Below are 27925 nucleotides of genomic sequence, written 5' to 3'. Positions count from 1 at the left end.
AGGAAGCTGGGCCAGAGCACAACAGAGATCGGGCCCATAGAGCTTTCTTCTTTCTCCCTCTTCCTCTTCCCTCTTTCTCAATTTACTTCTCCCCCTGAATCAGTGCGTTTGTTCTTTCTTTCTTTCTCTTTCTTTCTCCCTTTCTCCCTTTCTCCCTTTCTCCCTTTCTTTTTTTCTTTCTTTCTTCCTTCCTTCCTTCCTTCCTTCCTTCCTTCCTTTCTTTCTTTCTTTCTTTCTTTCTTTCTTTCTTTCTTTCTTTCTTTCTTTCTTTCTTTCTTTCTAGTGGGAGGTGGAGGAGGGAGAGAGAGAGAATCCTAAGCAAGTTCCACACATAGAACCCAGAGCCACATGTGGGGCTCGATCTCACAACCCTGAGATCATGGCTTGATCTGAAATCCAGACTCGGAGGCTTAACCAACTGAGCCACCCAGGCACCCATGAATCAGTACTTTAGAGTCACTATAACTGCATTAGCTGCTCCAGACGCTATCCTATAGCCAGCTCATGAGAGCAAAAGCTAAGAACATAGAACAGCTTGATGCCCAAATTGCCCAGTTGCCCACACCCTGCCTCCCACGAGGTGTCTGGACTTAGGGCTGTGCAAAGGACACACTGCCCACAAAGAAAATGTGAAAGGAAATTTTTCACTCCTCTCCTCAACCTAGAGGAATCCCCTCTGGGCTCAATCAATGTTTAATAAACGCAAGAGCGAACGCAAATAACTCACCCCCTGCTGAATGGGGATCATGCCCATGAAAATTCTTAATAATCTTAAAGTCTTGAGATATATACAGCAATTATTTTGTTAGCCACAATCTTCTGTCTCTCTCCCCGCCAAAAAACAAATGAAGCTGCTGAAGGTTCACAGACATTGATTAAAGATATATGCAAAGATTTAGACATGAAGATGTTTACTAATGCTGTCAGTTACATCAGAAAATTGCAAGCAACCTATATGCCCAATAATAGAGGATTGTTTAACTACATTATGGTACATCCATACGGCAGAACATTGCGCAGCTACTAAACATGTCCAGAAGCAGATGAAATGATGTTCATAACATAAAATATGTTCATAACATATATTAAAAGGAAAAAGCAAGTTAAAAAAGCGGAATGCTACACACACAAAGAGGGAAGTTTTTCAAAAAACGCATTAACAGTTATTGTAACTAGTGGAATTATGAACGGATTTTTAATTTTTCTGCAGTGATACTTTTGAAATAAGGGATGGAGGACAATAAAAACTTATTTTTGCCAGCCAGAAAGAAAGAGGGAAAGCCCCCTCTTTCAAGGTTGTCTTCAGGAACCTTGTTCTGCCGGATGAATATGAAGCCAGTTCAGACCCCACTGCCCAGCCTGTCTAGATTCCCATGAAGGCCACCTTGCTCTGGGCAGAGCTTCTTTGGTGCCAGGATCTACCTGGAGACAATTATTAAAAATGGGGCTGTCCTGGCCAACCTCTCATCCCAAAACACCAAGGGCCACTTCAGCTTAGAAAAAATGGCAGTACCAGAGCCCTGTGGGGTTCTGAAGCCGAGCAGCAGCCCTAGCCTGTGAGAGGAGCCTCCCTCCGCTCTCCAGGCTGCTTGCCCGAAGGTTTACAGACAGCTCCCTTTCCATCCCACAAGAGGAGACAGGCAGATGAGTCATAGCACTGGCTTAGATTAAAGGAGTATTATTGTGTTCGCAGAAATGGATCTATTTTATTATCCGTTTCTTGACACCTTACAAAAAGATAGGCTTTTCCCACCAGACAGGCAAGTTCCTTAAAAGGCCAAGGACTTCGTTAGCTAAAGCTAAGGAATGACCAATAAGAGTTAGAAACTCATGTGTCTGAAAAGCAGCCAGGCTGAAAAGATGTAGTGGAAACACTGAGGAAAGTGGTTTATAACCCTCAGACTCTAGATTCAAGTCTGCAAAGTGATGCCATTCTTCTAAAAATACACAGAGGAACTACGGAAATCCTTCCCTCTTTCCTAAGAGCTTTTTCTTTCCTTCTTTTTCTTTTTAAAGAAATATACGAGGATTGGCTTGTAAAGGAGATTCACCACCTCAGATTTCACTGTTTTCGTGGGGGTGATGGTCATGAGATACTATTTTCAGGACTTCCTTCTCTTATACAGATTTTTCCACACTGGGAGGACAGATAAGGTATGTTCCACTAATGTTCCTCATTAAACACACATGCGTGCCAGCAGTCATTTCCCTTTGTCTTGCTATCCCATGACAACAGATTGCATATCATAGGAAATTGGAATGGAGACCTTATTTGGTTTGGATCTCTCTTCTCCATTGTTTAATTTCACATCCAGTTTTTCATTCTAGTCTCCCTTTTTTTTTTTTTTTGCAGAAATATACTATGACCGAATATAGGAACAGATAAATGAAAGGTGTAGTTTTTCTGAAGACTCACATCATATGCTTTTCAGAAGCCCTTTGACCAGCATCCTCCACCCCCAGTATTTTGTCTCTGGGCCAAATGTACTAGTTATTCAGTAAAGATCCAATGACTGATGGGCCTACATGTATCATAAATGTGTGCTCTCCATACCTTGTTTACTGTTAATCAAGTTCCAGTTGTGAGCTTCCCTATTTCCTTTATCGCTGTGACGTACAGATACCTCCATGGGATTCTGTATCTCTCACCCTTCAACCTAGACCACCTGTCCATTAAAACAAACAAATAAATAAACAATCATAAAAAAGCTTCTACCATAATGAATCATGGAACATTGCATCAAAAACTGGGGATGTACTGTATGGTGACTAATATAACAAAATAAAAATTATTAAAAAAAAAAAAAAAAAGCTTCTTCCAAGTGCCAGGAAAGGAGGTTTAAGGGAACAGAGAAAGTTTCACATTTCCTGTTGTTGAATCTAGGCTTGGCTTTCAAAGGAAGCTGGATGTCTTTTCAATCTAATATACTCTGTTCTCTGATGCTACCATCCTTGTTTTTCTTAAGAATGCAAAGCTATGGGGCACCTGGATGGCTCAGTCGGTTAAGCATCCGACTCTTGATTTCAGCTCAGGTCATGATCTCAGGGTCCTGAGCTCCCCCCACCTGGAGCTCTGCACTCAAAGCGGGGTCTGCTTGGGATTTGCTCTCCCTCTCCTTCTGCCCCTCCTGCCACTGGCATGCACTGTTAATTAATTAATTAACTAATTAATTAAAAATCTTAAAAAAGAAAGAATGCAAAGCTATGATGGCAAACTTTTTAAAGGATCCCAGCTATTTATTTTTTGAGTATCAACTTTTATACAGATGTTGCTGTTACTTTTTTCTTTTCATTTAAATATATGATCTTAAAATATATTTTCTAAATGGGATCCATTAGATCTAAAAGGTAATGTTCCTCCCACTTATCAAACATTAACTGTGTGTCAGGTATTGAGTGATAGCTTCCACACTCATTATTTCATTTACTCCCTTACAACCACCCTGTGAAGGAGATGCCAACACCTGAGGAAAATGAGAGAGGTTAAGCCATTTGCCCAGGATCACACATCTAGTATGGGGCTCTTTTGACTGTTGCACAGAAACCCGTTCAACTTTTGTCAACTAAAGCCTATGAGTTTGGCCATCTAGAAAATGTTATTCTGGGGACGCAAAGTACAACTGTATTTGTACTCTGTGAAGCCCATACGTTCGCTAAAGGAGACAGCCCTCAGAGGTAGACAAGACGCCAGACTGACCTGTGCCACTACACCCTACCAGTTAGGAGCAGGTCTGGACATCAGATAAGCCTCATTTCAAGTCCCAGCTCACCCACTTCCTGGACGTGCGACCACAAGGAAATTATTTGCTCTGAGACTGTTTCCACGTGTATAAAATGGAGACAGCGATATAGGTAGAATTCTATGAAACTGCCAACTTCCAGCTATTTTTGAATTCCCAAAAAGCATCTGCGCGTGGTTCAAGCCAAACTCTTCACTGGGTCACTGTACAGATTAAACAAGTGCCCATAGGAAACAATGAAATGGAGCTTTCGAGTAGACTTTCTCCTCCTGACTTCATTTTGCTCACGTCAATAAAGTTAGTTTGCATTTTCTGTGGCACTTTATATACGGAGAAACTGGCCTGAAGTTACGTAAGTGCTGGGCGTTGATAATTCAGGGAGACGGTGAGACTGCAAGGACCGTCGAGAATTAACCACCAACGATCTCCTGAGTCCTGCTCCTGCTCAGGGCGTTCTCCCCCGTCGTTTTGTCTCCTAATTACTAAGGAAATTCACAAATACCTCTTTTTCGAAAGTGAAAGGGTCGGGGCTTTGGAGCGTGTTGAGCACTCCTTGGCAAGACGAGGTAGAAAATTCCGGTCTTGGCCCGAGTCGGGCGCGCGCAGCGGCGGGCGGGGGGCTGGCAGGGCGTGTGGGCCGCGCGACGGCTCCCAGCTCGGCCCCGCTCCGCCGCCGCCGCCCCGCCCGGCCCGGCCCGCCCACGCGGGCAAGAAGCGCCGCCAGAGCGAGCGTACCTGCCGAGTGCTGTTCGCTTCCTCGCCAGGTGCCAGGCCCTGCTCTCGGCTCCTCACGTGCATTAGCTTATTTACTCCCCCACAACATTCCCGGTGAAGGGCAACTGTCATTTCCCCATCTTCCCGGTGAGGAAACACCTCAGGGAGCTTCAGTCTCTCGCCCAAGGTCTGCGAGCGGTGGCCTCGGACTCCAACCCGGGCAGCCCCAGGACTCCCACATGGAACCTCTCTTTTTTCTAACTGGGCAGAGGCGCTTTTCGCCTCAAAATCCTCCCAACTTGGCCATCCGCAAGAGACCGCGCTCGGCCTCGCCGACCAGCAGGACCTCGCCGCGCGCCTCAAGTCCAGGGCGCCGGGCGCGGGCGCAGGGAGCGGGGCGCGGGTAGGAGGAGCGGCACCGCCCCCGGGGTATTTAAGCCGGGTCTGGAGCCCGCGGGGCCGGACGCTCCCGCTCCTCCCAGCTCGCGCCTCCCCTCCTCCTCGCAGCTCTCTCCCCGCGCGCCCCCACCCTCCGCCCCGCGCTCGCCTGGCGCGCAGGCACCGGCCGGCGGGGCGCGGGGAGCGGGGCGCGGGCGGTGCTCGCCTCTGCGGAGCCGCCCCCCGGCCGCCACCGCCGCGCATTGCCCAACCCGCGCCGCCAGGGCTGCCGCCGCCCGGCTACACGCACCGAGTGAGCCGCGGCAGCCGGAGCCCGGACGCCGGCCCCGAGCGCCCCGCGGACGGGCGGGCGGCTGTGGAAGTCCGGCCAGCAGCCCGCAGCATGGATTCGGATTCCGGCGAGCAGAGCGAGGGCGAGCCCGTGACAGCCGCAGGTACCGAGGGGCCGCGGCAGCCCAGCCGGGAGGACCGGGGGCGGGAGGAGGGGAGGCCGGGGCAGGAAATCTCGAGTATTTCTCGGAGCTGCCGGGCGGGAGGCCGATCCCTTCCAGGCCAGGACTCAGATTGCTCCGCGCTGTGAGTTTGCTGTGAGGCTTTCCACTGCACTTGGGCGCGCGGGAGGGAGAAGAGGTGCAACTGCGGGTGGCTCTCCGCGCAGCTGCGTCCTGCAGCGGGCTCGGGTCGCCCGGGCTGGGTGGGGGTGGGGAGGGGTTCGGGAAATCCGCGTCCCGTAGTTTGCTGCAGCGAGGGTTGCAACACATCTGCCCTTTGAAATAACTTTCCGAGTGCCGACCCCGTCTTCGAACCCGGGCGCCAGGGACGCTGCGGAACAGGTGACCCGGTCCGAAGGCGTGACAGGGGACTCCGGAAAGAAAAGGACCCGCGGGTGGACGGGCAGGGGTCAAACCACAGCTAGTGGCAGCGGTTCTCGAGACTGCTACACGAGCGGTGCAGAGGGGTTCGCCCATCACTACCCCGCACAGGCAAGGAGGTCCCGGCGGAGGGGTCCGGGAACACAGCCGCGGGGTGGGGGCGGGGGGAACTTGGGAGCCGGGCTTCGCCTTTAAGAGGCGCCGCCGGCTTTTCACAATCGATAGTTATCGAAGCAATGGGTGGATGCTTACTTTGGAAAAAATGAATGTCCTCCCCCGCCTCTCCCTGATACTGAGCAACAGGAGGAAGCCTCCCACAGCCTTGGGTCGACTTACCGCTGGGCTCTGCCCACCTTCACCGGCCGGCTCCACCCGCCGCCCACGGGTCCACGCACCGGAGACCTGACCGCCCTCCCCACCTATCCCCGGCTCCCGGCATCCTCGAGGCCCTGAAGGCTAGCCCCCGCCAGCCCGCAGACCTGTGACCTGAGACCCTCCTGTTACAGACCCGAGGTCCTAGACTAGTCCCCACTCTTCCCTATGTCAGACCAGCATTCTGAGAGTGGGGACCAAGTGCCAGGAGGCACTATCAGCCCAGGCGTGGGTGTAGGAAAGGCAGGCTCAGAACCAGACAGGACAGCGCCAGGCGCTGTGCCAAAGGCCCTACATAGATGATTCCCCTTCGTCTTCACAGCATCTAGCTGGGTGGTTTATTAGCTCCATTTTGCAGAAGCCCAGAGAGGCTAAGTGGCTTGCCCACGTCTCACAGCAGGGAGTAGCCAAGGGCAGAGTGTTTCCCTGTCTATTACATGGTACCCCTCAGCCTATCACAGGGCGGCTGTGGTCAACACCTTTGGGTGGGTGGGAAGAGCTGAGGCTGGCCAAGAAGAAAGATGGCATTACCAAGTTGCCTGTGTTGAGGATTCCCGTGTGTGTGCAAGGGCCACCTCCTTTGTGCAGGTATGTGTGGATGTAACTAATTAACCTGAGCCCCTTGCCTACTTGTATGTTTCTGTGGCTACGGAGCACCAAGATTTTGTTTCACAGGGGGCTTGTGGATCTCCTCACATCTTTTTAAGTTCCAGTGGGTGCTTGTGTGTGTACCTATCTGGAGAGCTGGGGCTGGATTGGGAGGAGGGCTGCTGACCTTGACACTTTACTGTCTCAAAATCCCAGGAACTAACATGCTGTCCCCATCCCACCCTCAGATCTCTTATGCAGGTTGATGTTTGAAGGAGAGGAGAAGGAAACTTAGAGAAAGAAGAGGGAGGAGAAGAAGGGGGAGGAGACACTCCAGAAGATTTGGTGCTTGGGTAAAAGGAGAGGGAAGGAGTTCTCAAGGGTCCTGTTTCTTTTCCCCTAAGCCTGCCGAGCCCAGAGTATCCCAGATGTGTGCATGTCCGTTTGTGTCAGGCCTCTGCACTGCTCACAGCGGACCTTACCCCTGAGGTCAGATGGATCCCATGAAGAATAGAGCAGCCAACTCTGTGAGCTGTCGCCATGTGTTTGCACCTTGCTGTTTTCTATAGTCATTTCTTCTTTTCTGTGTGTGCATGAATCTCCCAAGCTGAACATTTAATTGAATATCACAAGCCGTTCTGCTAAATGGCATTCCATCTCATTATTCTCAGTCTTAAACGATTTTTCGTGACAAAGCTTCAGAACTAGATGCTAATTCATTGTCTTGCTGTAGCTGCATCCTGTCAAATGGAAACCCTTGTGGCAGCTTCAGATACAGTTTAAATGACAGATATGTTATCCTTAGGGGTTGACCTTTGTCTCTATAAGTAATGAGGCGACCTGTATCTATGCAGGCTGGATGTGTTTGTAACCGGGGACAACAGAGAAGTAGGACTTCTTGGAGTATTCACCGTGTGTGTGTCTGTGTGTACCTACCTCTTAGGGAGTTGAAATGTAAGGGTTGCTCCCTCCTGAGTGGCCTTCCCTTCTAGAACTTGTTAAAAAGAAAAAAAAAAAAAAAAAAGCCTTGCCATGAAGATGTACCCTGTTAAGGTGAAGAGCCTGGACTCTGGGATCGGAAAGACCTAGGTTTCATTCTCTACCTGCTGGGCAAGTTACTTAACCTCTCCAAACCTGTTTCTCCCTCTGTAAAATGGGGATAACAGTAGTACCACAAGGAGGTTGTGAGGGTTAAATAAAATACCACATGAAAAGCGTTCCCTGTAATGGTTCAGTACATGGTAGCTGCTATGTTGATTATCACCTGACTGGAGTATTTGTTGTAAGAATACTGTGAAATAATGTGCCCCAGTGTTTTATAAAATGTAAATCAGTAGGCGTATGTAACACAATTAGTATTATTGTCATTATTATCATATTAATGTAATTGCCTGAGCAAGTTTGTTTTGAATTTTCTCTCTTTTATTCTCTCATTCTCTCTCGGGTGTGTGTGGGGGTGTGTTTGTATGTGTGTTTGCTCGTTGGTTTGGGGGAGGTTATCTTTAATTTACCTCTTCTTATCATCCTCATCTTCCAGCTCAAAGCGTGACGATGGGGACATTCAAAGCTACTACTTTTACCCCCCCTTTTCCTCTAGCTCTAGGTAAAGTTGTACAAAGCAGAGAACCCCTTTCCAACCCACCGGCTAACTTGGAGATAGCCACTTTCATGCCATTTCAAATAAAAGGAGAGGTGGTAACCCTTCCCAACCGGTGAACCATTTTCCTTGAAGGTAGCAGGAGGCCTAGGAAGTCCTCGTCATTCCCCTTCCCTTTTTACCCATCTCAGTCACCTTCCCAGTTACAAATTACCAGAAGAGTGAGAAAGTCTCCAAGGACCACCCACTCTTTACTGTACCCCTTTCAAGAGACTTTTCCAAAGATCTCCCCAGTGCCTGCGGTGCACTCATCAAGGAACCCAACACTCTGCGTAAGAGGGTGAAGAGGGGAGATGAGATTTGTCTCGAGCTGCATTTTCTGTTTTTCAGGAAGCGCACGATGATGCTTCTATGTCATTCTGCTGCCTGAAACTACTCTGCCTTTCTGTCATTTTGGGTTCTTTCTATGATTAGGAAGGAGGCAGGGTTTATGGAACACTGGATTTGTTCCAGAGACCCAACTTGGCAGTCTATCGTTTGGCAAACCCACCATCCATCACTCAGAAATCCTAGCACTTGGTATATTAACTTGACAGTGATTAAGAGACTTTCCTAAGAAACAACAAGCGAGTAAACATTAGCAGTGTCAGCTTTTTCCTTTTTTGGCTTGTAAGACCAAGGTAGTCTACCCAGCTGAGGGCACACAATCTCCTTCCACCCACAGCTAGATGGTGCAGGGCAGTCAAGCTGGTGGGGCTTCTTCACAGCTGGGCAGGTGCTACCGAAAAGCATTTCCATGCAATGGACTTGAGATATGGTAGGGGAGCTCAAGACAGTAAAAGAAATGGGAAGACAGCAGGCCCCTAACCTTGCTTTTGCCATCCTTCCCATCACCTAGGTCCTAAGCTTGGTCCTTGTGAACAAAGTGGCAAGGTGGATTAGGGAAGTAGGATTCAATAGGTAGCCAAGAAGAGGAAAGGTGTTCCAGAAGTCAGCCACCACTTGAGCAAAGGCACAAATAAGCAGAGAAGTGACTGGGGTGGAGGGCATATACTAGGGAGTACTAGGAAATAAAGTTATAGGAGTGTAGGGAGGGCCACATAGAAGAGGGTCTTAGTGACTGGTCCTGAGGGTGCCAGAGGAGCCCCTGTTGAGCTGATGGTTGTGCAGACAGGACTGACTGAGAGCTGGGTTTGCAGGAGCCACATCTGACAGACACACAGTGCGGGACTGCCTGGGCTCGGAGCCTCGGCGACCAGGGGTGGCCGTGGCATCGGAGCAAGTGGTAGAGGCAGAAGACGAAGGATGCAAGTGCATTTCAGAGAAGCAAAGAACAGAAGTTGCTGACAGACTGTATAAAAGCAGTGAAAGGAGAGGGAGAGTGACAGGAGCCTGACATGTTGAGTTGGGGTGAGGGTAGGGAAATGCAGGAGATGGACTCCCCCACTCAGGCTTCCCAGCCCCCCCACTTCTTTCCATCAGACATTTAGCGGTGATATTTTGCTTAAAGACCCTTTCCCCCCCTTAAAGACTAAACAGTAAACCATGCTAGGGCACTGGCTTCAGGGGATTGTGAGGTTCTGGAGTCTGTTGATTCTCATTGTTAGTTTCCTCGTGGAGACTGTTGAGTAATCCTTGTTGACTGACAGATTGACAGTGGATGGGCTGGCCAACCTGGGACAGAGACCATCTGGGGATCAGGTACCACTTGCCCGTTAGTCATTGTTCCATGTCTTGTTCCTATTTGTGAATGTTTTCAGGGGCCTCTGCCTTGTCCACACAGTGTCCCGTAACCACTTTAAGGGTCAGGACCTTGTCTTGTGCTTTCATGTTCCTGAGATTCTATGGGCATAACAAATGAATGTGCATCTTCAGGAGCCTCCCGGGAGCTCTGCACTGAAAGGCTAGACAGCCAGAAACCTTTCCTATGTGGTGGAACTGCCAAAGCTTTCCTTCAGTGTTTTGTTTTGCTTTAGTGTTCTAAGAGTTCTTGTATTGTCCGGGACCCTGTGTTGGGAAAGTATGGGGAAGGCAGAGAGCTAAGGACACCGTCCAATCTGAATTCCAGGGCTTAAGAGCAGATGGGGAGACAGGACACATACACCGATGGCCACAGCCTACACCAGTGCATGAAGACTCCTGACCCCCTTGCCCTGGGACTATACCCCGGCCAAATCCCTGTTGTCTTAATAACAGGCACTTTCCATTATGTGCTTTATGGTTATTCTGGTACATATCTCATCTCTTGTACTGGGTTGTTAGCTCCCGAAGGGCAAGGATTGGGTCATTTTTACCTGTATCCCCTCCCACCAGCACCTTGGATATTGAACACGCTGGGAGGTTTCTGGCTGGCTGGCTGGCTGACTGCACGGGTAAGTGAATACAGGCACAGCTCAGAGATACTGCAGGTTCAGTTCCAGACCACTGCAGTAAAGCAAATATTGCCATAAAAGGTAGTCCGATGAATTTTTAGGTTCCCCAATGCATATGAAAGTCATGTTTACACTGTATCGTAGTCTCTTATGTGTGCATTTGCATGATATCTTTTAAAAAACAATTCGCATACCTTAATTTTAAAATGCTTTACTGCTGGGGCATCTGGGTGGCTCAGTTAAGCGTCTGACTCCTGATTGCAGCTCAGGTCATGAGCTGAGGGTGGTTAGGTAGAGCCCCACATATGGCACTGTACTGGGCATGGAGCTTTCTTAAGATTCTCTCTTTGCCCCATCCACCCCCATCTCTCTCTCCCTCTCTAAAAATAAATAAATAAAAATAAAAATACTTTATTGCTAAAAAATGCTAACCGTCATCTGAGCTTTCAGTGCGCCATAATCACTGATCACAGATCGCCGTAACAAATGTTAATAATAATTTAAAAGTTTGGAATATTGCAAAAATTACCACAATGTGACACAGGGCATGAAGTGAGCAAATGCTGTTGGGAAAATGGCACTGCTAGACTTAACTCCACCAGGGTTGCCACAAACCTTCAGTTCGGGGCAAAAAAAAAAAAATCTGCAAGGCACATTAAGCGAAGTGCAACAAAATGAGGTGTGCCTGTGTGTGGACAGATGGATGGATGGATGCTGTTGTCAGCTGGTTCCCCTGGAAGCGGACTCAGTGATAGAGGTTGGCATGCAGCGGTTTCTTTGGGGAAGGAAAGGGGAGCGGAGGGCCACCGCACTAGGCAGTGAGAAGCTGAGCTGCAGTGCACCCCCAACAAGAGCGTCCAGCTCTGGGGCTAGGATAGCCCTTCAGAACTGTTCTGAGTCGGGGTGAGGGGCCAGGCCTTCGCGTCCCCTTACACCGCGGTCAGTCATTAGATGCAGGCCATCCCAGGGAGCAGGGTGTGAGCTGGGGTGAAGCTGTCCCCACCAGCCAAGGGCTATCTGCAGACCCCCAGCAGCTTGTGGCGTGCTTGGCTGTTCGTTCTCCAGGAGGAACTGGGCCAGTACCCTGCAACACCCCCTGCAGGTGGGCCCCAGAATCCTTCAGGAATGTTTCATTAGGGATGACAGCCCTGTCTAGCGGCAAAGGTCAGGGGATAGTCGTTGAGCTGTAAATTTTATCTAGACCTCACTAGGACAATTTAGATTGCCAGATGAAATTAGCCATTCCAGACCTCATAGCTCTGCACCCAGTTGTTCAATCCCCTCAATCCAAGAGATATTGGCCGGTCATCTGTGTTGTGTTCAGAGTGGTACAGGGTGCTCTGGTCACATAGAGAAATGGAATTCGATGGGACCCTGCCCTCTAGAAATTTGCAGCTGTGTTGGGGAGAGAAAACACCCACCCAGAACTGAATCTGCAAGACTGGGTGGCATCAGCTATAAATGCTGTAGGATTTGGAGCGTGGGGCACTGTGGTTTGGAGTTCTGGTGGGGAGACTTCATGGAGGAGATGGGCCTTGAGGGTAGCCTTGAAGGAGTGAAAGATTTCGATTGGGGGGAGAAAAAAGAGAGGGTGGCAAGGCCGGGAGCCTGTGAGGCACTTGGCCTGACCCAGTGGGGATCTCCTTAGAGGACTAGTGGGAGAAGGGAGCTGTCATACTCAAAAAGTAAAATTGGGTGTCGTGGTGATGCTTGTAGAGATGGAACGAGAATATGTGTGAATGTGTAAATATAAAGCCCTATTTCCTGTGCTATTTTTCTCTTAAAAAATATGGCACCTGTTTTTTTATTTGTCAGCAAAACCAAATTATAGTCACACTTTGCATTAGCTCTCTCCTCTGACTGGTTCCTTTTCCTCCGGAGTTACCATTGGCTCCCACTTGAATTCACATGGAGATCTCTATAAAGACACTATATACATAATTTGATTTTGTTTTTTTTCAGTCACTCAGCTTCCAACTCTATGTAAAATGCCTGTGTAGGTGGGTGTTTGGGCTGTATGCTGTGCAAGTATAGAAATAAAGGATAGCAAAGAATTTAAAAAACAAGTTTCCTCTAACAAATTCATCTAAGAAAATGTATAAGAACGGTGAATACCCTTGTCCCCCACATATATGAAGGCATGCCAAAAAATCTATTACTTTTTTTATACATCAGAGATGGGTTTTTTTAGGCAGTTGCATGGTCCAAATTCTGATGCTGCTTTCGAACAGTCTTCACTTTCATATTGGGTTTTCTAAACATCATTGCCTGGGAATAAATTTGAGCCTGTTCATGGAAAATCTAGTGTGCAGACTATAAAAGTGGAAGGCTTGGCGGCACAGAAAGTGCTAGACACACCCTAATAGAAACCAGTATTTTGTAACTCGGTTCTCCAGAAAAAAAAAAAAAAAAGACACTTTGGTGGTGTCCAAATACTGGTTTAAACTGTTGAAAAACCACACAAGCAGCCACCAGCTTGTAAGTTCTCTTCTCAAAAGTAAAATATGCTTTCTGTGAGACTGTTCTAACCCGGAAAGGAAACATTTCGGTGATACGTAGTTTTATGGAGATTCCCAGTTGATATTTTTATAGTAGAGGCATCCAGTTTTGTGTGCAGGAGGAAATTCTGTCAAGGGCTGTTCTGGTGAGCACGCACATCACGCAGGCCTGATTTGGGGCCTGTGGGTTATGCTGGGAAGGTAAACAGAGATTTCGGCGCAGACCACGGGAGGGAGATGATGGGCAGGTCTGCAGGCCAGGCCTCTGCAGCAGCCGTCGACCACGTTCCAGTCCGCTTCCTCAGTTTCCCTAGGAGAACACTGAGACAGCCAGGGAGAGAAGGCTGGGGTTGGAGTTACGGAGTAGAGGACGTGGGGTTTAAGAAATTGTGGCAAACATCACACAAGATGAGACACTGTGAGGATGGTCTTTGGCAGCCCGAGTCCAGTCCGAGAGGGCTAGTCCTGAATGTGAAATAATAGTGTTTTGAATTTTACTTACTTATTTCATGTTAACTAAGCACATACAATGTATTCAAGACTGGATTGATTGTTTATGTGATATTTAACCCTTATAGCAGCCTTCTGGGATGGGTGTTAGAAATAACATCATTTTATAAACCAGGAAACTGAGGCACAGAGAGGTTAAGTAACTTGCTCAGAGATGTACAGCTTGTCAGTGGATGTGAAGTCAGTCTAACTCTTAACATAGTGCTCTTGTACGAGGTAGATTAGGTACTTAAGTTGATGGATGCCACCAGGCTCCTTTGTATTCCCCACCAGCGCCCATGGCACCCGGAACCCTGACCATTAGGTTCCTTCATGAGGCTCCTTCTGTTAGGACATTCCATTTCCAGAAGATCCTGTGTTAAGCAGCAGACATTACCTGCATTAGCCCAGTAGCACATGGGCCGGGATTGGCTGGCACAGGTTCTGGTTCTAGAGCTGGTGAAGGGCGGTTTGGGAGGGAAGATGGGGAGAGGGGCGCAAAGCTCCTGCCAGGGAGAGAGGGTCATGGGAGGACCCTGCAGCCATGCACATCTCCAGAGCCATGGACCTGGTGGGTGGTGAACGTAGCAAACACTGAGATGGGAGAAGGATTGAAAAGCAGAGTCAGGAGAGGTGCTGAAGACGGACAGACATTCCTTTTATCAGAGTGTACTGAAGCTGGGTCCTCAGGCATTTTATTAAGAATCATCTCAGATACAGAATTCGCAGGGCATGGTGACCCGTTGGATTCGAGGATGAGCGAAAACCCAAGGATGAGCCTGCCTCACAGTGAAGAGAAGTTGAGATTCAGAGCTAGACGACTGGGGTTTGGGTGTCCAGCGCTGTCTCTTACTTGCTGCTTTTTAGTAACATTAGGTTCTGACCAAAGGAATGCAAGCTCATGGTAGAATATGGGAAAACAGTACAAAGAAGAAAATTAGATGGAGCCCTAAGAATAGACGTGCTTTTCCAAAGCCAAAGAACAATCCTGAAAAGATGCAAGGGAGCTTTATTTGGGGAGGGAGTGGGCTTTTTAAGAGAACAAAAGCCCCCCCTTTTGCAGGGTTTTCTTAGGGACACTAAAAACATCTGGTTACGCTGCCAGGCAGTGTCACAACCAGAACTGGAGGCCAGATCCTCTAGCTTCTCTGTCCTTCCCAAAAACATACGTAATTTTTAAAAAAGGATCAGCGTTATTCTGGATGTTTGCATATCAAAGGGACCCCTGCTCTGTTTCCTTCCAACACCTTGTCCTGGGTTCTTGCCACCCCCTCCCCACCAGGCACGTCTGTCCAGAAGTGAGGCCACCACAGGCCCACACCAGGCCTTACCCCTCTGCCCGGCCCACTCCTCCCCCTGCAGTCAGGAGAGCCTTGCACAGAGCCCTCAGAAGATGTGTATAGTTTTTAATAGCCAAAAGGTATTTACTAGGTTTTACAGATGCCCAGTGACAATTGCAAAGGTTAATTTACTTTTGAGTTTAGTAGCTACCAGCTTCAGGGACAGATTTATTGACCTCTGGTTCTCCGGTTATGTTTTTTATCTTTGTTTGGATCGACTGTTTTTGTAATGAAACAGGGAAATCTATTCATCTGTGTTAACCTCTCTACCCTTAGGATTTAACTTCATAATCCAGTGACTCAATCTCAGTGAAACAAGGCAGGCAGAGTTCAGTTAATACAGAGTCAACTTCTAGAAAGCCCAGAGCAGTATCCGATGGGAATTCAACAGTAATTTCTTGACTTTTTTTTCCTTTCGACTTCTCCAACTATATATAATCCTAGTTTTCTTGCACCCTTCCTCCATTGCTCCTCCTGCGTCCATCAGTAATGCTTTTTTCCTCTCGGTGTCTCCTCAGGCTGAGCCCTCAGCCTAGTCTTTTCTGACAATACACTTTCATTTGGGAGAGACCATCCGTTCTCACGGCGCAAAGCCAAAAATTCCCAAAGCTGCAGTGTCGCCCAGTCCTCTCTCCCAAGCAAGAATCCTGCCTTTCAGGGCATCTGGCCAGGAGGCCCCTCAGCTCAGCACCTCCACACCCAGACCATTACCCCTCCCTCAGCTTTTCCCAGCTCTTCTGTGGCCTCCTCAGCCACCAAGTCGTTCAGAGTAAAACAACAGTAAAGTCCTAAGAACTATGAAATATCCCATGCACTTGATCCGTGGCAAAACGAGGACATGGATAAAGCAGGTATTATTATTCTCAGTTTACAGATGAAGACACAGGATCAGAGATTACCCCAGATCACAAAACAAGTGGTGAATTTTCACTATTGAAAACTACACCCCCCAGAATGGGGCAGCAACAAACCTATGTATCCAACCTAAAAACCAATATTCTGTCAAATAGCTACTGAACGACTAAATACATAACGACATTTCCACACAGCAGAATATTATTCAGCTGTTAAGAAAAATTATTGTGAAGAACATATAATAATATAGGGAAGAGATTGCATTATAATGGATAAAGAAAGGTTGATAGCTGTGGTCCCAATTGTGCTACATACATGCACATACACACATATTATATGTACGTATATTTATTTAAATGCACACACGTCTCCATACATACATACACATGCACTCCTTTTTCTAGAGAAAAGGGGAAGAGACTCCCTTACATTCATTCATACACATAAATCTTTTTTTTTTTAACTTTTTAATGCTGGAACAGAATTAATCACTATATGATGAGTTTATAGGTAATTATAATTTCCTTCTTTGTACTTTTCTTCCAGATATTTCTGCAATGCGTGTGTATAACTTTCAGCAGTAAATGTCATCGTAAAAGCAACAGTCAAGTGAGATCCAATAGTCCACTGCTCACCCTGTGGGCTTCCTTGTAGTTTTGTCCCAGGTCCCTCCATCTTCTTCCTTGAAACTGGTTCTTCCCTCACTTTCCTGTGATATTCTTTCCTCTCAGACCAGTCCTCCCTGGGTCCGTCTCAGGGCTCCTCCTGGTGGGGGGCATGTTCCAGGCTTCTCTCCTCAGGCCTCTTCCTGCTCACCCATTGCCTGGACTTTGGGCTCCCCTCTCCCTCGTGCCTCCCCCGCATTACTCTGTCCCATCTAGGCCCATCCAACCTGGGCCTTTGGGCCCTCGTGCCATGAAGAGGAAGTGTGGACCGTCAGAATGGGTAATAAACCCATAGATTTGGGGGCTCAGAGTCTGACACAGGGCACCAGAGCCTCTCAAGCTGATTGCAGTGCTGGGTGAGCTTGCTGACTCAGCCGTCCTGGCCCTTGAACGCAGCCTCCCTGTCGCTAGCTGACTGGCGTATGCAGCTGGCGTCCCTGACCCTCATTCCCTCCATGACCCTTTCTCTGCCCCTGACCTATAGCTCAAGTATGAGTGACTTTCACTTTCTGTTCTTTCATTTACACATTGATTTTTTGTCTTTATTACTTTTACAATTAGAAAAAAAGAGGGGTAAGCGTTTAAAATTCTGTTATAGCAGGATTATTAGTTTTTAGAAGGTATTGGTCTGCTACCACCATTGGTCTGCTACCACCATTGGTCTACCACTTTGGGAGTGAATTAGATTCCAAAAAAAATCATTACTGAGGAGCTGTATGGTATTAAATATAACGTATATCTATTTCTAAATGAATTAGAAATTGAGGATTTCTTGTGCATCTTGGAGCTGAAAATAAGAGACATCGTGGCCCCGATATTCTTTACTGCCTCCCTATCTCCACCTTGTTCTACTCTAGCCAACCAAGTAGGGGTAGCCCAGTCAGGAAGCTTATAGGAAACAGAAGTGCTAACCATTTAGGTTCACGTTTATCGGAATTTTTAACCTTGTTTTAAATGAGCTGGGGCTAATGGTATTCCCCATCAGCCATGATTCTGTCTACTTTCTTGGTTTATATTATATAAATGATTATTTTTATGTCTTTTCAGATATAAAAATATATATTGACTATGTATTTTCATCTTTCCAGAAAAGTTCATCCTCCCATTAAAAAAAAAATCACTTACTTAATTTTCAAGTGGAAAGCAGTATCAGTTCTTTATTAAGCAGCCATATCTCCTTCTTATAATTGCAAGTGAGTGAATATGGCCACTGTGATTGTTAAAAGAGAGATCAGGGAATAGGAAAGGCAGAGTAATCAAGATAGGAGTGAATTCTTAGAGAAAGTAGGCATTCATTGCCAAGAATGATGAATGATAGGTACATCCTAAGACCAGCATTTGTAGTAAGCACCCAGGTGTTATCTCCAGAAAGCTGTCACCAAATACCTCTACCCTGGGCTTTCCACTCACCCTAGGAGGAAGGTCAGTGATGGACTAAGGCTCATGGGTGGGATGAAGATGTCTGGTTCCAACCATCCTTGGGTTTTGTTTTTTTCATTTTTGTTTAAAAAAAAAATCTCCACACAAAAATAGCTCTGCCAAATTGTCATAACCCAATGAGAGTAACTGGAGTCTGAGCAAAGTCTGAAGATTGTTGATAATTAGGGGCCAAGTCCGTCTTAAGGCAGGCTGGAGGCTGGCGAGGACAAAGAGCAGCTGGTCAGGACATCAGGAAGTCGGGTCATGTGGCAGGGAGGCCAGAGGGGCAGGGGTCGCAAGAAGAGCCATTCTCTTGAGTCACTTGGCCTCCAGTGGGCCTGCCAGTCATGGCTGCCCAGCCTTCTTGGGCCTCTTCACCTGCCGGATAATCCCTCTTAAAGAGTCCAACACTTTGAGAAAAGCTGTCTCCCCAGCAGGGGCCTCCTGACCTCTTACCTCCTGCCCAGAAGCAAGTCCTCCTCCTGACCTCTCCCCTTCTGCCCTGTCTCCCTGGCCGCAGATCTCTGCCTCATCCTTGATGCTTCCCTTCCCTGCAGCCTCTCCCACCCAGGTGCTTCTCTCCATTTCCTCTCCCTGAGCCCCCCACTCACCTCAGAAGCCCTCCTGGGCATTAGAGGGATGAAGGCAGGGGAAACTCTGGGACCTGTGGCCATGACTGGTCATGAGGCAAAGATCTTAAAGCTTCCAGAGAGAATCACCAGGCCCTTTTACCAATGGACTAGTTTTCCAAATAGCAGCACCAAGAGCTAAACAACAGTGGTACAATGCCTTGGAATTCTCAAGGCGAAGGATTTCCCATGTAGAGTACTGAACCCTGTCAAACCATCAGTTGTGTGGGTGGAATAAAGTCATTATAAGATACATTAGGTCTCCAGAAAATTACCATGTTCCCTTCCTTAGGGAGCTGCAAGATCAGGAGTCAGCCAGCTGAGGCCCCCAGGCCAAGTTCGGCGTGCCACCTATTTTTGGACGGCCCACGAGCACTTTTACTTTTTTTTAATGGTTGCATTTAAATGGTTTATATTTTGCATTTTGGCCCTTTATTCTCAGGCCCTTCCAGGTAGTTTGCTGTTGCCCGTGTTACACTAAGTGTCCCACTGAAACGGGGTGTAAGGTAAGAAAGAGGAAGCTATGAGATGGACACAGGAGAGCAGGGATAAAGGATGGAGGGAGAACCAGGGTGGCGGCCTAGGGCGGGCTTAGAGGGAGAGATGCCCAGATTTGAGCCAGAGCACAGAGAGCTCCCTGGGGGAGTCTCCAAGAAAGAAAATGAAAGTAAAAGATGAGTTGATGTGTCTGAGCCCATTGAGAACTCTGTATTGTGCTAGGAACTTTGGGAGTGAATTAGAGCTAGGTAGATAGAAAACTAACCAAAAGAAAAACAAGGCAGTGTTTAACTCCTGAGGAAACACGATGAATAAGAAAGGAAATGCAGTCACGAAAGTGATAGAACATGCATGAGTCAGCTACTAGTGGCGTCCAAGTCATGGTAATGTAAATCACTGAAGTTTGATTTAACCAAATGTTATAAACCAGAACTAAATGGGAAGGTGGCAGGAGAAATGAACGGGAAGAGAGCTAATTTTTCACCCTCCATAATAGGAAGTTAAAAGCAAATAAAGTTGAGGACTAATAGTATAAGCCTGTAATTTAAATATAAGGAGGTAATTATTATTTGGAACAGCTATAAGGGTTTGGAGCATTTGCCATGAAAAGCCAAGTGGGCCAGAGGATGCTGCGTTTTGGATAAGCCCTAGAATGACTTGACTTCTAAAATGATGTACCCGTATCACTTAGAAAATAGATTTCTAAAATAATAAAAAGGAAATGCGACTGGTGGGCCCAAGGAGTGATGTCCTGGCAACCATGCCCAGGTGGGAACGAGGCGCAGTGAGGGTGACCGGCCGGAGGATGCAGGCTTCAGTCCCCAGGGCCACGCTTGTTCTGATTATCGTTATTGCTCCCGACGGGAGTGTAAAGACATTTCAGTAAAATGTCAAGACTGATAGCCATTCGTTCACACAATGAACAGTCTCTGCGTTTCGATCCCTGGCTGGAGCCGTTGGAATGAATACGTCATGGTCCCCACCCCCCGGCTGTTCACAGACGGGTGGTACGTGAAGTCACTCCTCCAGCCGGCGTGTGACGGCTCTGCACTGTGATGAGTATACTAGAGGGAAGTGTGATTGCAGGGACAGGTGCTCAAAGGTCAGAAGTCCTTCGTGGAGCCTGGCAGGTCGCATAGGAATCGGGAGAGAGGGGGGTGAGGGAGGCGCAGATGTCCAAGCGCCAGGGAACAGGATGTGCAAAGGCACTGAGAGGACCCGAGAATGCTGGATCCTGGGACAGGGGGGACCTGGGTGTGGCCAGCAGTCAGGAGCTCAGAGTCTGTAGAGGATGAAGCTGGAGAGGGGAACAGAAGATAGATCTCGGCTCAGCAAGGTGGCATTCCGTGATAGAGTCTGTCCTTGTCTCTCCCCCGGCAACGTGGCTTCCTGGACTGACCAGTCACTACTGGTTTTTTGAGGTTTAAATTTATTTGAGCTCCTACTATGTGCCAGAGACACCACTGTAGACCCAGCAGTGCAGGTCCCCCCGCTCTTGGAATTTGCAATGGACAAACCAGTGCAGCCAGATGGGAGGTCCTTAAGTAGGCCCTGGGGGGTGGGGGGTGTTCTGGATAGAAGGAGTGTTCAGGGGAGGGGTGGAAGGGAGAGCAGCAGGGCATGTTTGCATCCCAGTAGAAGATGCATAGAGTAGAGCATGTGGGACTGGGGCAAGGATGAGCCACTTTCTGTTTGGGCAGAAAGGTGGGATGACAGGGATGTGAGGCCTCTGAGGAAGAACTGGCCTTGGGGGTCTGGGCACAGCTCCCCTCGGCAGCCGTGTCAGCACAGGGCGGCCTGCTGAGGCTGGCAGTCTGCGGCTTGGTCTGTGGGCGCTGAGGCCAGCACTGGGGGAGGCCTTGGGGAGAGTCTGCTGACCGCCTGCTCTGTGGTGAGCCCAGGTTGTGGTCTGATGGAGGAGGCAAGGGCCCCAGGAAATTGGTGGAGGGGGCATTTTGGAGGGAAGCCACAGAAAAGGAAAGCTGGAGGCTCTACGGTCAGTGCCCCAGGTTTTTCAAGGAGGGAAGAGAGGAGGCCTTCCATTGCTGAAATGGGCAGTTGCAGAGCTGGGAGAGAGCTTGGTGGATGGAGGGGAACCAGTGTGAGAGAAGGAAGCCTGATACCATCCTATGGATACCAGTTTGTATCTCATGTATGCCTGGTGCTGTTCTTATATGGACTTAAAAACTCAATTTCTGATTCTAAAGAAGTTAATATAACATTAGCAGAATCATCTAGTCCAGCTCCCCTATTGAACAGACCAAGAACCCAGGAAGGTAAAGACTTGGGCCCATGATATGCAGTGAGCCCACTCGGGGCAGGGGGCAGGGGCAGCCTGGGCGGAGCTCTGTCCTCCACCCCCTGCTGGGCACAGGAACCGCATCCCCTGTAGGTGGGGGGTGACTGCATGGCCACAGTTCTGGCATCCTGACTCCACAGGACAGCCAGTATCACATCTTGGGGTGACCACACCAGATGACTTGGTTTGAAATGGTGAAACCTTCTGGTGGTGCTTCCTTCTATTACCGTGATGTATAAATAATTTAGAGACATTTCCTGCCTTGGGACAAGTATGAAGAAAGTTTAATTTAGAAAGGAAGTCTCAGAGAAAGACACATTAATGTGTAACTTCCAGGAACACGAGCCTCCACGGCTTGTTTGGTTCCTGAGGGATGTGAGTGGGACCCTCTTGGCTCACAGGGGTTCTGTCTGAGGAGGGGTCCCAGCCGAGCTCAGGAGTCCACCCTCAGAGACCTCGCAGGTGAATGAGAGATCTGCCATCGCACCTTCCACCTGCAAACTCCATTCCCCAACACCGTCATTCCCCTGGGCCAGAAATGACCATGGCACCAGTGAATTTCCAAAACGTGGCCTGATTCATGCCGTAGATGTCAAACCCGTGGACAAAAATAACCAATTACTACACGAATATATGTAAGGGGTATTATAAGTGATATATTACATGTGCCCCTTTCCTGTTGTTCTACTTCCAAATTGACTGAAATCCAAAAATGTCATTGTACAAAATTTATATTTCACTAAAAAAAAAAAATTAAGTAGAACATTGAGCAAGGCACGGTGCTGTCTGGCAAGTCATCTCCCATCCAGAAGTACCTTCTGGTTTCTTCTCCCTCATGTGTTCCGACCTCTCTAGTACAGCTTCTGTTTGTTTATTTATTTATTTATTTTAAACTCACTAAGCTGTATTAATCTAATCACAGCACCTTCCAAGAGCCTCATTCCTTTAGGCTTACATGCCCACTATCTCAGGCCATATTTTGTTTATTTTTTTTTTCCAGTATAGACTGGAATGTGTTCCATTTTATTGCCTGATTTTTTTTAACGTTTAGGTTTTATATCTACACTCCAAACACTGAAGCATTCCAAAGACTGACATTTTTATTACATCAGTCTGTTTACTAATTTCCCATATTACCAAGTTGGCATGTTCCCATGGCTCTGAGGTGGCATCCTACCGGTGTCCTTGCTAGCAGTCTGCTGGCCTGAGCCTGGGTTTCCAGCACCTGCCGCAGCGAACGGTTTGGGAGCCGCCAGCAGAGAGAGGGGATCGCCCAGAGAGACAGACGCGGCCTGTGCTATTCTGATCCCCAGCAGCTCCTGAGTGTTAAAATAGCTGGTGAGTGTGAAGGGACGTGAATGGGGCGGCTCCGGGGGCGGCAGGAGGGTGGGTGCTGCTGCCATGGAGAGAGGGCTCCTGCTGGAATTGAGCACGGAGGGCGTGGTGGGCGGCACAGCTGGCACCCCCGGGGATGCTGCTGCCTATAGGGGTGCAGACAGGCGGAACCCCGCTGGGCCACGCAGGTGCCCCCTGGGGAGAGGCAGGGCACGGACCTCGTGCTGAGCTCAGCAGGTGCTTCATGCGTAAGCACGTCGTGCCAGCATGTATCCCGAACAGAATCTGGGCCTCAAAGCATGAGAAGGAGCACTCTACATCATTCGTCCAGTTACTCATTTACAGACATTTATCGAACAACTTGTACATGGCAGACGCTGTCCTCGTCGTGAGGGTACACAAGTCCTCCGAGCATCAGTCCTGGAATAACTAAGTGCCGATCCCAGTACAGCACGGGAAAGGGCTATGCTAGACTTGGAGGCAGGTCCTTCCTTCCTGGAAGGACGTGTGGCCCGGGGCTCAAGGACAGAGGAAAGCATCGCTGTTCCTCTGCCACCTAGGCGGGGGTCCACGAGATTCCGCTGTGGGCACAGAGGGCCGGGGCAGCCAGGCTCAGGGCACCTGCCCCAGGGAGAGCAGACTGAATTTCTGGTACTGCTTGCTTGTCACCTGCCTGTCTCAGCCATCCATGTGAAGGGATGAGCTGCCCTTTGGCATCTGATTTCAGCATGTCCTCTAACATCCAACGAGCAGGTGTCTGATGGGTGGGCTGGGATGTGGTGGACAGAGCCAGGGGGTCTGCGTATGGGGCTCCTCCTCAGTGTCTCCTGCCACCTCCTGGCTTAGGAAGGGGCAGTAGAAGGGAATCCTGCTATGTGCCAGTAGACAACTTTGGACACCCTTTCCCCCATCACGCAGCCTGCTGCTGGCTTATTTGTTACTTTCCGTAGATTAGAATATGGTGTTCTTCGCTCATGTGTCTGTGAATGTGGAAGTGCATATGCCTGGGAGAGTGTTTGGTAGAATACATACATGGTAACTGTGATGCTTGGTGGGCTTGTGGGGGACTCATTTTCTTCCTTTATGCATCTTTTCTGACTTTTCTCAGTACTCCTTAATCATTTTTTTGTAATGAAATTGTTAAAGAAAATATTTTGAGAAATAGATACTTGGTTTCCCCTCTTAAGATAAAACACGGAGAATAGCATTCAAAATTACACCAGTGGATGGTGCTTACCTCTTTATTCGAGAGTGATCTATCATTCACAGTGGCTACCTACTTTGTGGGTGCTCTAGGGAAAAAAAAGAAAAATCTAGAGAGCTTAAAACAGTTGTTAAAAAAATCATAAGTATGTGTTGATTTTAGGGGATTATTGCTCTTCTACACATGAATAAACATTAAAGAAATTGATTCTCCGCTCATCCCCAGTCTCAAAACACAACACTTGTCACAAGTGGCTTTATGGGTGAGTTTTACTAAACCTTTAAAAAACAAGAAGGCTACACAATCCATTTCATGAGGCTAGGTTACTCGAACATGAAAATCAGACAGGGAATGTACTAGGAAAACGTTAAAGGCCAATCTCACCTTTGAGCATAGTTGCAAAATGCTAAATACGATACTATGGAATCCCTCAGTATATTATAGGCATGTATATTACATACATACTTATACACTATAATATATACAATCTACATATGTAATATACATGATGATGAAGTGGGGCTTATTGTGGGAAAGCAATGATGATCTAAATCAGAAAGTCATTTGATAATTGGTTAAATTCACATATTAAAAGGGATAAACCATATGGTGATCTCAACAGGTACAAAGAAGGTGTCTGATAAAATTAGATACATATTTCTACCTTCAAACAAAGCCTTATTAGCAAAACAAGAACAGACGGAATATTGTTTAACTTGATAAGTGGTATCCAGCAAAAACCCACAGCAGAGATCATATGTGGCCAAGGCAGGGGGTGGGGGGAGTGGCGGGGAGGATTTTAGAGGCAATTCTGTTAGTTGGGAACAAGACAGGGATGCCAAATAGCACCCCTTATGATTCAGCATTGCCCTGGAGGCTCCCACCAGTGCAGCAAGGCAAGAAAAAGAAATGGGAGGTAGAAGAAAATCATTTTGTGCAGGCAATGTAGTTGTCCATATAAAAAAATCTGAGAGATGCTACATAAAATCAATTAGAACTAATTACAGAACTCAGCAAAATTTCTCAATTGGAGATAAATATACAGGAATCAGTTGGGTTCCTATATATCACTAATAACCATTTAGAAACTGTAATAGAAAAAAATTATACTTGCAGTAGCAACCGAAACTATATGGTACCTAGAAGTAAATCTAATGAAAGATATGGAAGAGTTTCATGCAAATAACTCTTAAAGCATCACCGAAGGACACAGAAGATCTGACTAAGTGGAGACATACATCATGTTAGTGGATGAGAGGCTTGATATCATAAAGATATCTGTTTGCTCTATAGATTCATACAGGGTGTTCGTGGCATTTGGTCAAAAGATCCTAAAATTCATATGGAAGGGTAAAGGCAAGAACTGTCAGGATATTTTTTTTTTAAGATTTTATTTATTTTTGACAGAGACAGCCAGCAAGAGAGGGAACACAAGCAGGGGGAGTGAGAGAGGAAGAAGCAGGCTCCTAGTGGAGAAGCCTGATGTGGGGCTTGATCCCAGAATGCCGGGATCACACCCTGAGCCGAAGGCAGAGGCTTAACGACTGTGCCGCCCAGGTGCCCCAAGATATTTTTTTTTAAAGATTTTATTTATTTATTTATTTATTTATTTATTTATTTATTTATTTGAGAGAGAGGGAGACAGAGATAGCAACAGAGATAGAGCACAAGCCGGGGGAATGGGAAAGGGAGAAGCAGGCTGTCCGCTGAGCAGGGAGCCCATGCGGGGCTTGATCCCAGGACCCTGATATCATGACCTGAGCCGAAGGCAGATGCTTAACCGACTGAGCTATGCAGGTGCCCCAGTCAAGACAATTTCTAGAAAGAATAAAATGGTGGTGGGGGGGGACCTTCCCTATGGCCTATAGTTAATACAGTGTGGTGCCAGTACTGAAATAGTTCAGTAGAACAGAGTAAAAGATGCGGACCTGTGCGATTTGGAAATTTGATAAGAAAAAGGTGGCCTAACAGGTCAGTGGGACAGGGTTGAACTAGTCAATACATTGAATAAATTGTGAGGACAAAAAGTACCTCATGCAATATGCACAAATAAATCCCAAATGGATTAATGACCTACATGTGGGAAGCAAAACCTTAAAACTTCTGGAAAATATATGAGACTCACCTCATGGCAGGAAAGGTTTTCTTAAAATTTAGATACAAAACCCACTAATAAAGGAAAATATTGATAAATTTGTGTTAAAAATTTTTACTTCTCTATGACTAAAGACACCACAAATAAAGTGAAAAGGTAATGCTACAGACTGGAAGGAGATAGTTGCAACTCGTGTGATCAGCAGAGGACTAGAATCCATAGCGTATCAAGAGCGCCTGCAGGGGCGCCTGGGTGGCTCAGTCAATCTGCCTTCAGTTTAGATCATGATCTGAGGGTCCTGGGATGGAGCCCCCTGTTGGGCTCCCTGCTCAGCAGGGAGTCTGCTGCTTGTCTCTCTCCCTCTGCTTCTCCCCCTGCTTGTGCTAGCTCGCTCTCTCTGTCTCTCTCAAATAAATAAATACAATCTTTAAAAAAAAAAAAAAGCCCCTAGAAATTAGCCAGAAAAAGATGTACAATCCAGTGCGGGGTGGGGGATTAGTAAATTCTATGAATAATTCACAGAGGAAAGACCCGAATGCTCAAAATACACAAAAATACATTAAATTTCCCTAGCAAGAAAGATATATTAAAACAAGATACTATTTTGTACCTATCAGATTGTAAGAAAATTAGAAGGTGGGCTATGTGAAGTGTTGATGAGCGAATGGAACTGCAGGCTCATGGGCTGCTGCTGAGAGTGAAAATGAGCGCTGTCTTGCTGGGAAGCCACCGGCAGCCTCCGGCACAGGCGCCGGCAGTCACGTTCTAGACGCAGAACCCAGGAGACTGTCGTGTGTGCGCACAGAGAGACAGGTCTGTGGACTTGACTGCTTGCAGAAAGGGGAAAGAACTTGGTGTCCATCATCAGGAAACACGGGGACAGCGTAATTCACATAAGGAACCACAGGATGAAATTCGATAAATCTTGAAAGCATGATATTGAATGAAGAGTTGCAGAAAAATGTGTAGTACGGCACCCTTATCTGAAGTTTAAAAACACTCTAAACAATATACCGGTGATGCATGCTTACTCGTGAGGCAAAACTATAAAAACGTGGAGGAGACAAGGACGCATCAGCTTCTGGAGTGCGATGAGCTCTGGGGAGATAAAAGGGGGAAAGAGGGAGCAGAAAACGAAGAGGGCTTTTTACCTCGCTCGGTCTCCGAGGATGAAATATTGAGATTTATCGCATCTGGGCAGTGGCTAAACGAGTAGAGTTTGTTAGATTAACTTCTGTTCTGTCTACATACTTGAAATGTGTCATGGTTTTTAAAAATTAATTTTTCTGAGATAAAAAAAAATGTCCCTTTCCAAGTCGGCAGTAATTCAAAAAACATTTGAACTGATTGCTGTTGGCCACGCACGAATGGCAGTTTAGTACGGTGGGTTGAAGCTCGGGGCTGTCTTCCAGGTGCGAACCCAGCCCGGCTGCTTCCTGAATGGGGGCTTCCCACGAGCTGTTTAATCTCTCTGCCCTGGGTTCCTCGGACCTAAGACGTAAAATGCCACGGCTGCTGCCGTTGATGCTGGTGAGGATGATGCAGATTAGTGCGTGCTCACAGAGTGGTCACAAGGGTGTGACGAGTTGTGTGCGTAAAGCACTAGGGAAGTGGACTCTATCACTGTGCCTGAACGTGACACCACTTACTTATTAGATGCGAGGGAGAGTGGGGGAGGGGATGACTAAGCTTGGTTTCAAGAACTCGTGCAAGTAGACGTTGCATGTGGTGATGGTTGGTCTTCTACTGCAGTAAGACAAAAATATCTCTCAGCTCTCCAAAATTAACCTGTGGGGTTGGAGATGATTCAGCCCCCAGTGACTTCACACGTCTCTGCCTCAGTTAGCTCTGGTAAGTGAAATCGTCACTCATTCACTTTTCAGAGCTGGCGATAAATCAATAGGAGAAACAAAATCAACATGGAACTCTGTGGAAACATAGAGAA

General features: G+C 47.5%; 2 protein-coding genes across 2 annotated transcripts in view; one reads left to right on the top strand and one right to left on the bottom strand.

The window, feature by feature from the left end:
• Positions 1–2303: 2303 nt before the first annotated feature.
• Positions 2304–5096, bottom strand: LOC125282838 (uncharacterized). The gene is made up of 2 exons (XM_057306157.1): positions 4476–5096; positions 2304–2666 (listed from the first exon to the last, which is right to left on the bottom strand). Exons 1-2 carry the CDS (start codon positions 5094–5096, stop codon positions 2658–2660), a joined length of 630 nt encoding a protein of 209 aa, XP_057162140.1. The 3' UTR covers positions 2304–2657.
• Positions 5069–27925, top strand: part of TNFAIP8L3 (TNF alpha induced protein 8 like 3) — a 37388-nt gene continuing 14531 nt past the window's right edge. Inside the window, exon 1 of the mRNA XM_026518472.4 lies at positions 5069–5287. Within this exon, the coding sequence (XP_026374257.1) occupies positions 5236–5287 (52 nt within the window). The 5' untranslated portion in view covers positions 5069–5235. The remainder of the gene's footprint in view (positions 5288–27925) is intronic.

This window comes from Ursus arctos, unplaced genomic scaffold (genome assembly GCF_023065955.2).
Source record: "Ursus arctos isolate Adak ecotype North America unplaced genomic scaffold, UrsArc2.0 scaffold_36, whole genome shotgun sequence".
In the NCBI taxonomy this organism is placed as follows: Eukaryota; Metazoa; Chordata; class Mammalia; order Carnivora; family Ursidae; genus Ursus; species Ursus arctos.
The sequence above is the reverse complement of the archived record's forward strand: the minus strand, read 5'-3'. Positions and strand labels throughout refer to the sequence as shown.

What these genes read in the sequence shown, in the direction of transcription:
- LOC125282838 (XM_057306157.1), bottom strand. Translation starts at nt 5,096, where the DNA reads ATGCGCGGCGGTGGCGGCCGGGGGGCGGCTCCGCAGAGGCGAGCACCG.